Below are 15,377 nucleotides of genomic sequence, written 5' to 3'. Positions count from 1 at the left end.
GATAGCCCTTTTTGCCCAGTCCATTCTTTTATCCAGCTTTCTAGATGCTGTTCCATGGTGGTAGATCCTTATACCTTCTCAAACAGCCCATTAATGCAAATGTTATTTCCTCTCGCCCTCCTCTCTGCTTCGTCCTTCCTAGCATAACTTCCATGTTAAAACCCACAAAAGCCAACACGCGTTTTGGCCGTAGTCTTTATTAAGGCAGAAGATTGTTGATTGATGCTGAATAGGAATGGAGTGCCTGTAGAGACCTCCCAGTAATGTGGGCGGCGGGATTGATTAGCCAATCTGTGCAATGACTAGAGACGCTCCGTGGTTCGGTTTACGGTCGAAACGCGCATTGGCTTTTGTTTCACCATCACCGGGCACATCTTGCTAGACCTGTGATTTATGAGTGTTACGACATTAAACCCCCACTGATGAAGACAAGACTGGAGTCCCTTCTCCTTTATTCGCGCCTTGAAACGCTTGTGTATAGGCGCGTTACAAATGCCATATCATATATCATTTCATGAATCTGACCACCCAAGTAATTTAAGGTTACTAACTTTGGTTAACAACCAACCGCCAATGCCATTACAAAGCAAGGTTTGTCCTATCATCCAGTAATTAACCCTCTGGGAACATAGGAGTTTTGGTTCCCCGACAAACCATGTGCCAGGACGCAGGTATCGATATACCCACCAACTAACTCTTGCTGTTAGCGCAGGAGACCGCCAGCCTTCAACTCCAACCCTTTTAACCTATTTGAAAAGTACCTAATTTCACATTTCTTTAACTGATGTTGTGATTCTAAACATTATTGAAGGTGAAATCTGCTGACAAAGAGCAGTAATACCACTCATATTTTTTAAGAAATGTGGTCAGGGAGGTCAGTTTGGAGAGCCCTGGCAGAACCCTGGCTCAAGGGCAATATTTGGATACTGCCAGCGCTGAGCCCTGGCTAGCCCTGGCACAATTTAAATCCCTGGTGCTCATTTCTCATCCCTATCCGCGTACATATGTAACAAGAGAGGTCCCAAGATCAGGTTTTTTGTGATCAGCCCGTGACCTGACTAACTGTCTTTCTCCATGATGATTAGTTGCATTCAAGCCAAAACATAACATCCTTACCCTATAAAAAACAAGTATTGACAATGCCAACAGTTTGGGCGTTTGTGTAGGCATTGGAAAGGCACTTGGCAGGCACTGCTGTACTGGAATTAACTGGCCATTAATGGTAGCAGGTGCAAAATGGTGCAAGCCTGCGCATCTTAAATGCTGTGCTCGACAAATGCCTAATACTTTGGCAAAGCCAACAGTTTTGGCTTGTGTCTGTTTGTTCATAGTGTATTTTCTGGGCCTAGAATAGATATAGTATTTTTATATTAACTGTCTAAGTCTAATCATTGGTGTTTAACTGCGTGGACTCATTGTGGACTCCTGTCCCCACTCACCTCTCCTGAGATTTAGCCTTTACATCTCTCCATACTACCTTGATTGGTTTGGCTAAACTCCAAGAAGTTTCTCCCTGTTCACTATAACAAGGGTGGCCTCCTAAACATCTGACCACAAGGCCACAGTTTATCAATCCATTCTAAAAACTGTCTTATCAGATCCACCACTCAGTTTTTATAAGCCGACGCAACGGGGCTCTTCCAGTGCATAGCAAGTCGACGCTTCACTGAGAAGGAGCCCAATGCAATTAATTCTCTGGTAACTTTTTCACCTTTCCTCCTAGGTAGATAGCCCAGTTTGCAAACCTCAGGGTTGAGCGGCAGGTACCAGCCTGTTATCTCCATCAAATGTTACCACGGGCTGCCACATGTGCTGTATTTGCGAGCAGCTCCACACCATATGGAGGAAATTAGCGGGAACGCCTTTACATCTTGGGCATGCAGCCCAACTGTCTGTGGGGAATGTATCCCCCCCTTTCCGGAGTCAGATACACCCTGTGCACATATTTAAACTGTATACGTTTAAGCCACACATTTCTAGACACATTAACAACTTAACATATAACTACCCCCCTCTCCTCTGCCCTCCACACCAGAGGTTATATCTGTCCCTCATCCTGCTAGTTCGCTTATGTGTTCATAGGTTGTCCAATATTCTTATCTTATGTGGGCACCACTGTGCCATATAGTCACTTTGTAGATAGGTCAACACTGGGCCCCATTCCTGCCGGAATCTCCCTTGGTCTTCCTGGATTTTGTAAGTTACCCATTCCAATGCCACAAAGCTCCACACTTTGTACAGCCAGTCCTGTATCTTTGGGGGAGTTTGTTGTTTCCTGTTTTGTGCTATCACCAGCCATGCTGCTATTACCCCAGTTGGTCTGTGCCTGATATATTTCAGACATTTGTTCCTTGACCTCCCCCCAGAATACTTGTAGCCTTGGGCAGTTTCTCCATATGTGCTACCAGTCTCCGAGCGCTTTGCATCCTCTCCATCATTGATCGGATGCTTGGGGGAACATTGTATTCTTTCCCGCGTATAGTGCCATTGCAGAGTCACTTTGATCCAAATCTCCCTGAGTTGGATGGATCTAGTTAGTTTGGGGATTTGATTCCACAGATGCTCCCATTGTTTTCTTGAAATGGGTTCTCCTAGAGTATCCCCCCATTTCCTCAATCTAATTCCACTGTATTTGTTCTTCTTGGTCGTTCAAGTGTTTATAGAGGTTAGTGTCATGATGCCTACTCCCGGGAAGCCAGTTCAGGCCCAGCGTTCCCGAAAGCAGACATAATGTTCCCAGGGAGGGACCCAGCAACCCCTTTATAGGGGCTCTTTGGACATTGTCCTGGCGCCTTTGGCACCAGGGTCATAGAAGGCATCAGTCCTGGCACCATAGGCGCCAGGCTCATTATGGGAGTGCTTGGATGGACTTACCTGATGCAGACCATGCTGCGGATCCAGACCTCCTTGAGGTCTGAAAGGGACTATTTTACCTATGGGACTATTTTACCACTCGGGCGTGGCTGAGGAAGAATACTTACCTGGAACTACTTTGGGGGCTATTTAAACCACGCCCAGACAGCAGCTCACGCTTCGCGTTGTTCTGCATCTAGCAGCTGGACGCTCACCGTGTCTGCTCCTGCATCCTGGCTCCAGCCACGCCCGCCTGCAACCTGGAACACCTGAAAAGGAAGGAAAGGAGAGAAAGGTGAATAATTGAACTTTACCTACCTCCATCCGGAGTCCGGAACCATCACTCCGACGATCCTGAGAAAAGACATTATTTTTAGAAGCGCATCCATCGCTCGCTGCAGCTCCGCGTTCCACTCACCTTCACGAGGCGCCCTCGGGCTCTTCAGCGACCATTGGCACCATCCGTCGCCTTTCAGCGACTAAGGAGAAAGAGACAAAACAAAGGTGAGCGAAGGAACAGATCGAGGAAGGCCTGATTCTTCCACCTTAAGACTTACCTGATTATTGGATCACTAAGGGAACCATCCATCAAAAAGACTCACCAGAGTTTACCTTCGGCGAATCCATTCCTCTACACGGATTCTTCAGCCTGCATCTGAAATAGAGAAAAGGACAACGGACAATTAAGGCTTGAACTTTTGCAACTGAATACTTACGGCCTCATATCGGAAAAGTCAAGCGGAGTTGAATACTCACCAAACCCGAGATCCGGTGAAGTAACTGGAAATCAACGCGCCCCTGCATCGGAAGCAGGATGGAGAGCTCATCCTTTCAGACTCTAAGGTGAGACTCTATGGGGAATCGCGGAGGGTTTCGAGGAGTGTGAGAGGGGGAAGGGGGGGAATCCGACACATTATCCAGCAGACAGTTAATCCCCTTTTCCATCTACAGAAGGATTCTTCTACGGGCCAGACAGGTGAGGTTTGGGGGTCCGGTCCAGTCTGTCTTCCGAGTCCTGCGCATCACCTTAGAAGAGGTCATAGCAGTCCAGAACAGGTCGGCGCCTCCGTGGGAATCAGGTGAGCGTCACAGTTGGAGACAAGGCTTTTCGACCTTGTGTCTGTTGTGATGTATTGTTCAAAGGGCTTCAGTTGTCTTGTGGCTGCCTCTTTTATTGTTTGGGTACTTAGCCAATGCTTCAATTGATTAAATCTGAATCTGTCCCTTTACACCAAGCCTATGTCTTCAACGCAAGCCTCGTACAATCTAAGGGATTGTCCTTGGTACATGCCCCTTATTTTCAGGAAGCCCGCTTTTTCCCACTTCCTGAATGCTTACCTGTCCATCCCCAGAGGGAAATCTGGGTTACCAAACAGAGGGAAGAATGGGGAGGGTTTCGTCGATAGTACCTCCTTCTGAATTGCCCCTTCCCATGTGTCTAATCCTACACCTACTATCTCACTAATCCTTGTTGGGGTGTCTCTTCCTTTTGTCCAGCCACAGGAGTCCATGTAAGGTTGTTCCCGCGACTGCCCTGTCCTGTTACACCCATATTTTGTATTGGTTTTGCCTTAGCCACTCTCCCATAACCCATGCCACCTCGTAGTATCGGAGAAAGTGTGGGAATGCCAGCCCCCTTTGTTCCTAGGGGCCGAGAGTTTTGCCATTGCTACCCTGGGTGGTTTCCTCTTTCATATGCTAAAGAAGGACCTCAGGACTCTTATAGGTAGTGCTTGAAAATAATACATTCATCTTGGCAGAATCACCATTTTTATTGTCGTCATTCGGCCCCACCATGTTACCATCCATGGATTCCATTTCATCAGGTCTAGTTAGCACCAATTGTTCCAGTTTTTTTTGTGAGGGTTATTGCCAGGTATGTTAAGCCTTTGTTGGCTTACTTCACTTGTGTTGTCTGCTCTAATCTGTTGGTTATCTCCGGGTTTGCTGATAGATTCAGAATTTCTGATTTTTGTTTGTGTAATTTTAGACCCGAGATCTTCCCGAAGTCTTCCAATTCTTTTATAAGGGTTGGTAGTGAATGTTCCGGGTTCGAGAGGGCACTAGCATATCATCTGCAAATGCAATTATTTTATGTGCTTCTTCCGCCATGTCTATTCCCGTCATTTGGGTTGATTTTCGTATCCTGACTAGTAGTGGTTCTAGGTATGAGGTGTAGAGGAGTGGAGATAGAGGGCACCCTTGCTTCGTTCCCTGTCCCAGGACAACTCTGTCTGTTACTGTGCCATTTAGCGTAATGCGTATTGATGGAGTTGCATAGTTGATTCTCACCATGCTAATATAATTCTCACCAACCCCTATGTGTTTGATTGTCTTAAACAGCTTTGTCCATTCAACCCTATCGAATGCTTTTTCTGCATCCTGTGATACCAGGATTACCGGGTTTTGTGTTTCTGTTTTTTTACTATGAGGTGACAGATTCTACGAGTATTGTCGAATGTTTGCCTGGTTGGTATGAAACTGGATTGGTCCTGTCCTATTATGTTCGGTAGGAGATGGATTAATCTATTGGCTAGTATTTTAGTGTAAAGTTTAGCATCCAGGTTGATTAAAGCTATTAATCTGCATGCCCCTGGTGTTGCTGGGTCATTGCCTTGCTTATGGAACACTACTAGCTTTGCTTCATTCATTGATGGCGTAATGTTTTTATTTGTCTTGAATGTATTAAATAGTTTTGTAAGAATTGGGGTCAAAATAGTGCTATTTCTTTTGTAGAATAATGCTGTGTATCCATCGGGGCCTGGGTCTTTATTCTTTGGGAGGTCCCTTATGGCTTTCTGGATGACTTCTTCCCTTATTTCCCCCTCCAGGTCTGCCTGTTCCTCTTCTGTTATACGTGACATGGGGAGGCCTCTCAGATATTATTCTTGTAGCTCTTCTGAGGGGCTTTATGATGTATACAGTTTCTGATAGAATTCCCTAAATATTTCTCCCATATCTTCATTTAATGTCTTTTCCTGCCCCTGACTGTTTTGAAGGTTCATGATTCTTTGTGTCCCCTTTTTTCCCCTTAACTGTCTGGCTAGGGCATCTGTCAGCTTTGTTGGCTTTCACGTAGTGCCATTGTTTTAGGTACAGTAGGGCTTTCTCTGCTTTTTTTGTTCTAAGTGTCTCCAGTTGACCCTGGATGTGTCGCAGTGTTTTCCTTAGTTTGTTGCTAGGGGCTTTCACCATTTCATTTTGTGTCTCTTAATTGTGTCTCCAATTCCTTTTCCCACTGCCTTCTCTGCTTGCCCTTACCAGTCTTTTGAGCTATTAGATTCCCCCTCATTACTGACTTAAAGGCGTCCCCACTATATCTTGCAGGACCTCTTCTGATGTTTTCTCTAAAGTATTGCATCCTTTGGAACCCTATTAGTTCGCTCTGTATTGGGTCGTGTAAGAGGTCCGTGTGTAGTTTCCCGTTCCACAGCCCCCCACCCCCTGTTTTCCCCACTCTCATAGTGATCCATAGCGGGGCATGGTCCAATAGGGCGATAGTTCCTAATTCGATTTCTCTCACTTTCCCCACTAGGCCTGTGGATGCCCAGATGTAGTCTATCCATGACATTGATGAGTGTACATGACAGAAGTGTGTGAACCCCTGTTCCTGCCCTCGTTTAATCCTCCAGATATCATGGAGGGCAGTTGTAGTGCTTTGGAGGGGGCTTGAGTTCCCAGTGTGCTGTTCCCACTCCTGTCCTGTCCCGGGACCCATGCTGTGTTCAGGTCTCTGGCCAAAATTATGTCCCCGTGGTGAAGGTTTCTAACTGTGACAGTGTTCCTCTTATGTATCTATCTTGTCCCATGTTTGGGACATATAGAGACGCGAGCTTCCGTGCCTGGCCCCCATTTCTATGTTTAGGAATACATATCTTCCACCTTTGTCCGCTTCAAAGGCCTTAACTTGAGCTTCCAGCCTATCATCGGCACCCCTGCTTTTTTCTCCCCCTCATTGGCTTGGTATATTTGTGAAAATATTTTTATTTAGTATTTCCATTTATCTTGTTTTCTTATGTGTGTTTCTTGGTACATGAGTATGTCAAGATTTTCCCCCTGAGATTCTGTTCTACTTTCCTCCTTTTGACTGGGGTATTTAGCCCCCTTACATTGAACGTTCGTATTTGGACATCCTTCATCCCAGTTTTATTAGGTTTTTTACTTCCCTTGTTTTGCAGTTCCTGCTGGTGTCGTGCCTCCCTCTGGTTCCCTCCCTTCCCTCCTCTTCCCCTCCTGCCTCCCCCGACTTCCCCAACTTGTCAACCATAACACTCCTCTTCAACCCACCCCCCCACCTCTTCCCTGAGGAGGGACCAGGTTCCTATGAGTGCTCGAAAGAAATGTCCATCGCACCTGGCCCTCATTTCTTCCCAGAGATAACTGCATGGTGATTCCTAAACCCCACTTAATGTTCCAAGATGCGCCCCCTATTCCCCCTCCCCTCGGGCCGCATTCTTCTGGTACGTGACATTGCCTTAACCCTTTCCAGGGCTTTGTGTCCACAACTCCTCCTTTACCATAGTCTTACCCAACTGGAAATTTTGTTTCCTGTTCCCCTTTTCTTCTTCTTCTCACATTTTGCTTCCATCTTTCCCTTTCCTTCATACTGTTTTCCATTCCCATGGCTTCCTGCAATGTGTTGCTCCACTTCTTTCGTCCCCCTCACTTTGGATATTCAGGATCCGCTCTCCTTCCTCGCATGTAGTTATTCTGTGATTTCGTCGCTCCCATGTGAATAGAAGGCCGAACAGGGAACGTCCATTTGTACCGTATCTGCCTCGCTTTCCTCAGGATTTGCTCTTTCTGGTTGAAGGACGTCATTGCTATCAGCACGTCTCTTGGGCGGGTACCCGGCTCTTCTGTACTTCTTGGTCCGACCCGATGGATTCTGTCCATTTGGATTTGTTCCTCCTTGTCCACCGCTAATGTCTGTGAATAGTTGTTGTGCTGTGCCATTCAGGTCTTTGTCCTCCACTGAAATAATTTTTATTCGTATGTTTGCACGCCTTGAGCAGTTTTCCAGGTCCTCGCATCGGCTATCAAGGTTTTGGCATAAGCGGGCTGTGTTCCACCATTTTTTTTTTTTTTTTTTTGAGAGTCTTCTTCCATTTCTGAATGATTTTCTCTAACGTGTACGTTCTCTCCTCTAATTTGGCCACGTCTTTATGTAATTCCTGCAGGGACTGCTTCATTTCATCTTTCAATGAGTTGAACTGAGTTTAGAATGATCTCATGAATTGAATTTGAAATTCTTTAAACCAGCCTTGCATATCTTCCCTGCTCTCGTATCGCTCACCATCCTCCCAGGTCTATCTTATCAGCCCCCCACCATTGCACCACATGTTGCAGTTGTGCAGCCTAGTAGTAACTTTTGAAATGTGGGGCGCCCAGCCCGCCGTTCTCTATAGGAAGCTTCAATGTGGGTAAGGTGAGTCGCAGATTCTTATTGCCCCAGAGCAAATTGAGCAGTATCTCAAGTTTCTTGAAAAATGCTGGGGCTATGACCAAGGGCAGGACTTGATATGATATGATGATATGATATGGCATTTGTAACGCGCTTATACACAAGTGTTTCAAGGCGCGACGAGGCGGGGGGGGGAACAGAGGGAGACAGACAACAATCCTACTAGGCCAGGTGTCATTCAGATCGCGCAAGTGCAAGGGTAGGGGGACTGGGGAAAAAGTGCAGGGGAAGGGGAGAGGGGAAGTGCAGTACATGGTTAGTAGAATACAAGATAAATAATAGGGCCAGCTGGTGGCAAGTGCAAGGAAAGTGCGGTACATGGTTAATAGAATACGAGATAAATAATAGGGCCAGCTGGTGGCAAGTGCAAAGGTAAGTGCCAGGAGAAGGGGCTGTAGGATACAGAGACAGTCCCGTAGTGCATGTAGGCAGTGCAAGGAAGAGTGGCTGGGCCAGGACATGAGATCGGTGAGTGGCCCAGTTGCAGATTTAGTGCAGGTTCAGTGATTTTAGCAGGGGAGAGAGGGAGAGAAAGCGGAGGTAAAGAGGAAGGTTTTGAGGTGCTTCCGGAACCGGAGATGGTTCTCCTCAAGTTTCAGGGAGGCAGGAAGGCTGTTCCAGAGGGAGGCCCCTGCTGCGGCGAGAGATCTACCACCAGCTCGTTGCTTGGAGAAGCGGCTGACCCTGAGGTAGTTGGAGGTGGATGAGCGAAGGGCTCGAGAAGGAAGATATTTAGGAAGAGAGAGTTGAAGGTATTTCGGCCCAAGGCCCCAGAAGGCCTTGTGGACAATGCAGAGGGTTTTGAACTTAATCCTTGCAGCCACTCGGAGACAGTGTAGTGATTTCAGTCCTGGAGAGATACGGTCCCTGGGCTTGAGGCCAAGGACCAGTCTCGCAGTCCTGTTCTGGATGAGTTGCAAAGGGCGGAGAGTAGAGGCAGGAAGATTTAGATAGAGGCTCTTACAGTAGTCCAGCCTAGAGAGAACCAGAGCTCTGGAGACAGTGAGCTTCTGGGGGAAGGAGAGAAAAGGAAGGATACCTCTGAGGAGGTGTAGCTGGTAGTGTGACTTCTTAGAGACGTCAGAGATGTGAGGAGAGAAGGAGGGTGTGGAGTCGAAGATGACCCCGAGGTTTTTTGCCGTGCAGGTAGGAGCAGGAAGAGGGCCAAGGGAGGCCGGCTAGAGAGCTGCAGGGAAGGAGGGAGTGGGTGTGCCGATAAGTAGAATCTCAGTCTTACTGGCATTAAGGCAGAGGTCGTTGGCGGCACACCATTCCTGGATAGCAGAAAGACAATCAGTGATGATGGAAGTGGAAGAGAAGTCCGAGGGTAGCCTGAAAATGAGCTGGGTATCATCCGCGTAGCACTGAAATTTGGGACCGAGAGCGGCTATTCGGTGAGCAAGAAGTGCAAGATACTGATTGAACAGCCAGGGGGAGAGGTTAGATCCCTGGGGGACACCACAAGTAGAGAAAAAGATGTCAGAGACGAAGGAACCCAGTTGGACCTGGGAGGGTCGATTGGAGAGGAAGGAGGACAGCCACGCCAGAGCTTGACCAGTGATACCCAGGTTATCACGGAGACGGTTGAGCAGGATGGTGTGGTTAACAGTGTAAAAGGCAGAGGAGAGGTCGAGCAAGATGAGAACACAAGGGGTATTAGAGTCAAGGTTTGAGAGCAGGTCCTCACAGATGTTCAGGAGAGCAGTTTCCGTGCTTCTGGCAGCTCTGAAGCCAGACTGATGGTCATGAAGACTACCAATAGATTCAGCATGGAGATTAAGCTGGGAGATGTAAAAAGTTTAACAGCCTTGGGAGTATGACCATTTTGTATATCCCTACTCTCCCTATGAGCGACATTTTCTTGATATATCAACTCAATCTATATTGATCATAACCCCCAGATACCTAAAGGAATCCGTTCAGACCTTGTATAGCAAGGCATTGAGCTTGCCCTCCAATAGAACTGTGAAAGCTGTACAGTACTGACTTAGTCCAGTTAATATGTAAACCAGAAGCCTGCCCACAGAGCTCAATCTCCTGCAGTATCTGCAGCACACGTACAATCGAATGTCATCTGCGTATAAGGATATAATAAGTTGCCTCCCAACTGTCTCGATTTCTGTCAGCAAACGCCTTCTGAGGGTAACCGCGAGGGGTTCAATAACTAGTCCAAACAGTCGTGGAGACGGGCCTGGTGCCCCTACATATAGTGAACTTTGCAGATGTAATGCAGTTTGTCCTCACTGTAGCCACTGGGTCGTGATATAGTATTGCGATCTACTTAAACATTCTGGGCCCGAACCTGTACTTTTTACAGCGCGGTTAGCATAAACTCCCAGCTGACGGAGTCTAATGCCTTGTTGGCGTAAATATTTGCCAATGCATAGTCTCCGTCCTGTTTCCGCACCCTGACCAGAACCTTGAAAAGCCTGCACAAACTGTTAGTTGTATTCCTGCCTGTGACGAAGCCTGTCTGGTCCTCTCTTAACAGGCGCGGGGTGTGATCCTCGCAATTCTCCCAGCTAGAATCTTGCTAATAATTTTCTCGTCTGTATTGATTAGGGAGAGTGGCCTTTAGGACCCACATTTAGATTGTCTTGCCTGGCTTTAACAACAATATAATTTTTGCCTCCCTCAACATAGTTAGCAGCTGCCCCGTTTCCAAGGCTTCCTCGTACATGGTGTGTTTCCCTTTGGGAAATTTAAAATAGCCCACAGTATGTCTTGCCGTGTGTTGGGGCTTTCCAATCCTCCAGGTCTCCCTGAGCCAACAGTGGCAGCCTAACATTTCCCAGGTATCCTGCTGCCTGCTCCACCTCTGCCAGTTCATGCTGGCTATATAGCCTTGAATAGTACTCTGTAAACGCCTTATTGATAAAGGGTAATGCGTTGAGTGACCGTCAGATATTTCTATTTGGGTGATTGGTCTCTTTTCCTGTGTTTTCATGGTCATCTAGGCTAATGTTTTCCCAGCTTTATCTCCGAACTCATGTTGGTGCCTGATGTATTCAGTGATTGTCAAATTCTGAAAGAAACCGGAGTCTTAAATTTGTATTGCAGATTCAAAAATATTGGAACCTGTTAGCTTTTTAGACGATCACATGGAAGCTCCAATCTACCCCGTCTGAATTTATTGCAAAATATTACTTTCTGATTTCTTACTTGCAACTTTATAAAGATAAATAGACCCCAGAGACTGAAAGCCTTCTCATGGGATGATCCTGTACATCCTTTTTTTCTGTAGCTCTGGACATTTTGTTGTTTAAAGTAGAGAACTACTGTAGGTAGCCTAGGCTGTGAAGCATGGTTCTGATTTTGACCCTGTAATTATCTGTTCACCCTTGGGGAATGGTTTGGAGGGGGTTGTCATTTCTACAGAGTTTGATTGGCTGCTCAGTAGTATGATTTTTTCTAATAAGAGTATCCTTTTGGCTTTTAAATCGTAATAAAAAAGATATTTAAAAAAGAAAATGAATCTTTTCATATTGCTCTAATCCTGTCCTTACCCATCCCTAACCCCTCCTGGGATGACATCCCATAGGTATGGAGGAAAGAGGGCTGTGGGCTTGCAGTACAGTAGACAACACAGTCAATAACTCGTTCTCTTGCCGGACATGATGAATCTTCTGATGAATCTTCTGTACCACCAGAGGGGCAATGTGTTTGACGCTCCTCTCAAACTGGGACTTTTTGTTTTTTTCTCTGATAATCTGGAGATAATCCAATCTCAAAGGGAAAGGTTTCATGAGATGTCATTATAAAAGCAATAGTCGTATGGTCACTGAAGAAAATAGTGAAAGAAAACAAAAGATTCAGATGCAGGACCAGCATATAGTATTCCCCCTCCTTGCCCCCAAAATCACATAAACCGAAATACCTAAACTATTAAGCCAGCCGATTGTTGACATTCTTTTTAAGCTTGGGGAAGTGCTGTGACTACCCAGTTTAGTAATTTGATTGGGTGAAAATGCGTGATTCATTGCAGTATTGCGTTATGTTGGCTGTTGCAAACCTGTCATTTTATAAATTCATTTGCCCCATAATTTTGTTACATTTTAAGGATCGGGCCGACAGAGCAGCACGTTTTGCAAAAACAAAGGAAGAAATTGAAGCGGTGAAGGCAGCAGCTTTGCAAGCTCGGCAGGAAGAGATTGAATCAAAGAGAGAAAGTGTTCAGAGAAATAGAAGGTATTATTTGGCTTAACAGCTGTTTTGTATCATCTGGCACTGTATGTATTATGATGCACACTAGATGTTTTTTCCACTTTAATGGGTGAGGTTCAACTTGGTTATAGAATATATAGAGTGTGCAATCAGTGTTCGCCACTTTCCTACATTCATAGTTCCAGATGTTCCTTTTATTCGTTATGCACCACATCCTGTGCTCTGATATGATTGTGGTAGATGGGAATAGTTAATCTTTCGGTGTATTCCACATTCAGGTTAGCTTAAAGAAATTCTTCTTAAAGCTCACATTGTATAATCTCTTGTCAGATGTGTGGAGTTCTGTGACAATGGGCCTCATTACAAGTCCGCCGGTTACCCACCGGTGCTATCGCAGGGTTTATGCCGGACCTGTAACACTGTTTACGCCGCCTGAGATCCCGGTGCCCCCGGGACATTATGAGTCCCGGCGGCCAGGGATATCAGGCCCCGGAAAGTCCCATAGGACTCCATGGGAATGGGGACTTGGAAGCACCGGCACCGTTGACAACGGTGCCGGTGCTTCTGTGAAAACTCTGCAGGCGCGTGCCATTGCGTCCGGCAAGTCAGACCTGCCATGTGCAATGGCCCCCCACTCGCAGAGTTGTAGTGTGGCGGTCCGGAAAGGGTCCCAGCATGGTGGGACTGGCGCTCTTATTTCTGGACCACCATACTTGTAATGAGCCCCAATGTTTAAGAAATTAAATCTCATTTTCAACCATTTCACAGATGACCGGTAAATACACTTTGTTAAGATGTATTTTCAGACTCAGACCTGTGAACAGATTGTGAGAGGCTGCCCTATTCTGGTGTACAGGTATGAGGCACTTAAAGGAATAGCGTGCTCAAAAATATTATTGTCCCAAAAGATGGGCAATAATCCAAAACATGCATTAAACATAATTTTTATGGAAGTTCCTATGTAAACCTTTGAGCAAACAAGGCTCAAAGCGTATATATGGGAGCATCCATTTTGCCATTTCAAGCAGCCTCCTCAGCTCATGTTAAGCTCTGCCCTGGCAGCACTAAACAAGCAGCAAAAGCCCCCTACTGGGAGCATTTGCTTACTGCAGCCAGAGCAGAGCTGCATGAGCTGAGGAGGCTGCTTTCATTTTACGTTTTCGGTGCTCCGAAGCCAAGGGAAGCAGAGAAAACGTAAAATGAAAGGCAAAAAGCAAAAGCGCATCAATTATAAATACGTTGTTCTATTTCTGACTAAGGCGGCTTTTGCTATGAGTCTCCTGGGCTCCCCCGGGTCGGGGGAACCCAGGAGACTCAAAGTGAAAGCAGCCGCAGTCAGAAATACGTGTATTTGTAAATACTGCAGCATTTACAAATACAAAAACGTTGTATTTCTGCTTCAGCTTTGAGTCTCCTGGGTTCTCCGGGGCCGCCCAGGACACTCAAAGCTGAAGCCACAGCAAACATAAATACAATGTTGTTTTATTTAAATATGCTGCGGTTTTCTTTCTACATTTCTCGGGCTCTGGGAAACGTAGTAAGAAAAACGCAGCATATTTAAATACAACAATGTTGTATTTATGTTTGCTGTGGCTTCAGCTTTGAGTCTCCTGGTCTCCCCCGAACGAGTTCGGGGGAGCCCAGGAGACTCAAAGCTGAAGCCACAGCAAACATAAATACAAGTTATAAATGCTGCGGTTTTCTTTCTAAGTTAGAAAGAAAACCGTAGCGTTTATTTTCCAGTGCTTTTAGAAAAGAAATTTAAAGCACTTACCAGCAGCAGGTTGTGTTAATCTCTGCTGTCCGGCAATAATGAAGCAAAAGCCACCTGCTGGTAGCTTTAGTGTATTACAGCTGGCTGGCTTTTCTTTCATTAGTGCCGTAAGGGCAGACATTTATTCAAGCACAGGAGGCTCATCCATTTCACAAAATGGATGCTTCCTAGTGCTTTAAATCTGTGACTTTGAGCCTCGTTTGCTCAAAAGTTTACATAGCAACTTTCTTAATATTTTTTATATATATTTTTGATAATGGCCCATCTTTTGAGCTAATAACATTTTTGATGGCACTACCCCTTTAATGTCTAGCCAAACTCTGTCAAGGTAGTGTGACTGAGAAGTGTGATGATTCATGGGATTCCGTCACTCCTCCCCAGGGGGGAGCCCTTCCCTACGAGCCTAGGGAGGTGAGGCTGCTACCCAATATTCCCCCTAGTGGTGGTAATAAGAAGGTGGACCTCATAGGGAGAGACTCCCACCTTGGGGATAAGGACTCTTTCCTTTACGGAACACCCTCATAGCCTCTTAAGACATTCCTAGCTCCTCTCCCCCTTCTAAGGTATCAGCGTTTCAAGTTTCTATTTGTTACTGTGATGCTGACCCATTTACACCTACACTTTCTAATAGTACCGAGAAGAGGAAGAATGAAAACTATATAAAGAGTGCTCGTTGGTTGGCAGCCAACCATACTGAGACGAAGAAAAGGGAAAGAGGAGTAGCGATCAATCTATAAAGGCAAACAAAATACTCTGGGCCTCATTACGAGTTGAGTGGTATTTCGGCAGTAAATCTACCGTTACCACAACTTGGTCTGGCAGAATTACCACCTGATTACAAGTGGCTGTGGCAGTGTAAATCCCAATTTTATGTGAATCCATAGGACTCAGGCTTTTTTGGAGGAATTCCTGAGAGGTAATTGCTCCGATTTCTCTGCGAGTGTTGGAGGATTTACCTCCAGCATGATGCTGGAAGTAAATCCTCCACTCCAGGGCCATACTCGTAGCATGGCGGATCGGGAACATTGGTGGTAATTCCGTTAACACCAATTGTTTCATGCTCTGCCATACTTGTAATGAGGCCCTCTGCGTTCATGCTCTGGAGAGGGACCAGCGGTACCT

General features: G+C 46.0%; 1 protein-coding gene across 2 annotated transcripts in view; it reads left to right on the top strand.

Moving 5' to 3' along the window:
- UBXN4 (UBX domain protein 4) overlaps nucleotides 1-15,377 on the top strand; it is a 1,027,720-nt gene that overhangs the window by 590,528 nt on the left and 421,815 nt on the right. For both annotated transcript variants that reach the window (XM_069616541.1, XM_069616540.1), the window contains exon 10: nucleotides 12,378-12,505. In XM_069616541.1, coding sequence (XP_069472642.1) covers nucleotides 12,378-12,505 — 128 coding nt within the window. The remainder of the gene's footprint in view (nucleotides 1-12,377; nucleotides 12,506-15,377) is intronic.

Source organism: Ambystoma mexicanum, chromosome 9 (assembly GCF_040938575.1).
Source record: "Ambystoma mexicanum isolate Mex_15411 chromosome 9, UKY_AmexF1_1, whole genome shotgun sequence".
NCBI lineage: Eukaryota > Metazoa > Chordata > Amphibia > Caudata > Ambystomatidae > Ambystoma > Ambystoma mexicanum.
This window is presented reverse-complemented; position numbering and strand designations above follow the sequence as displayed.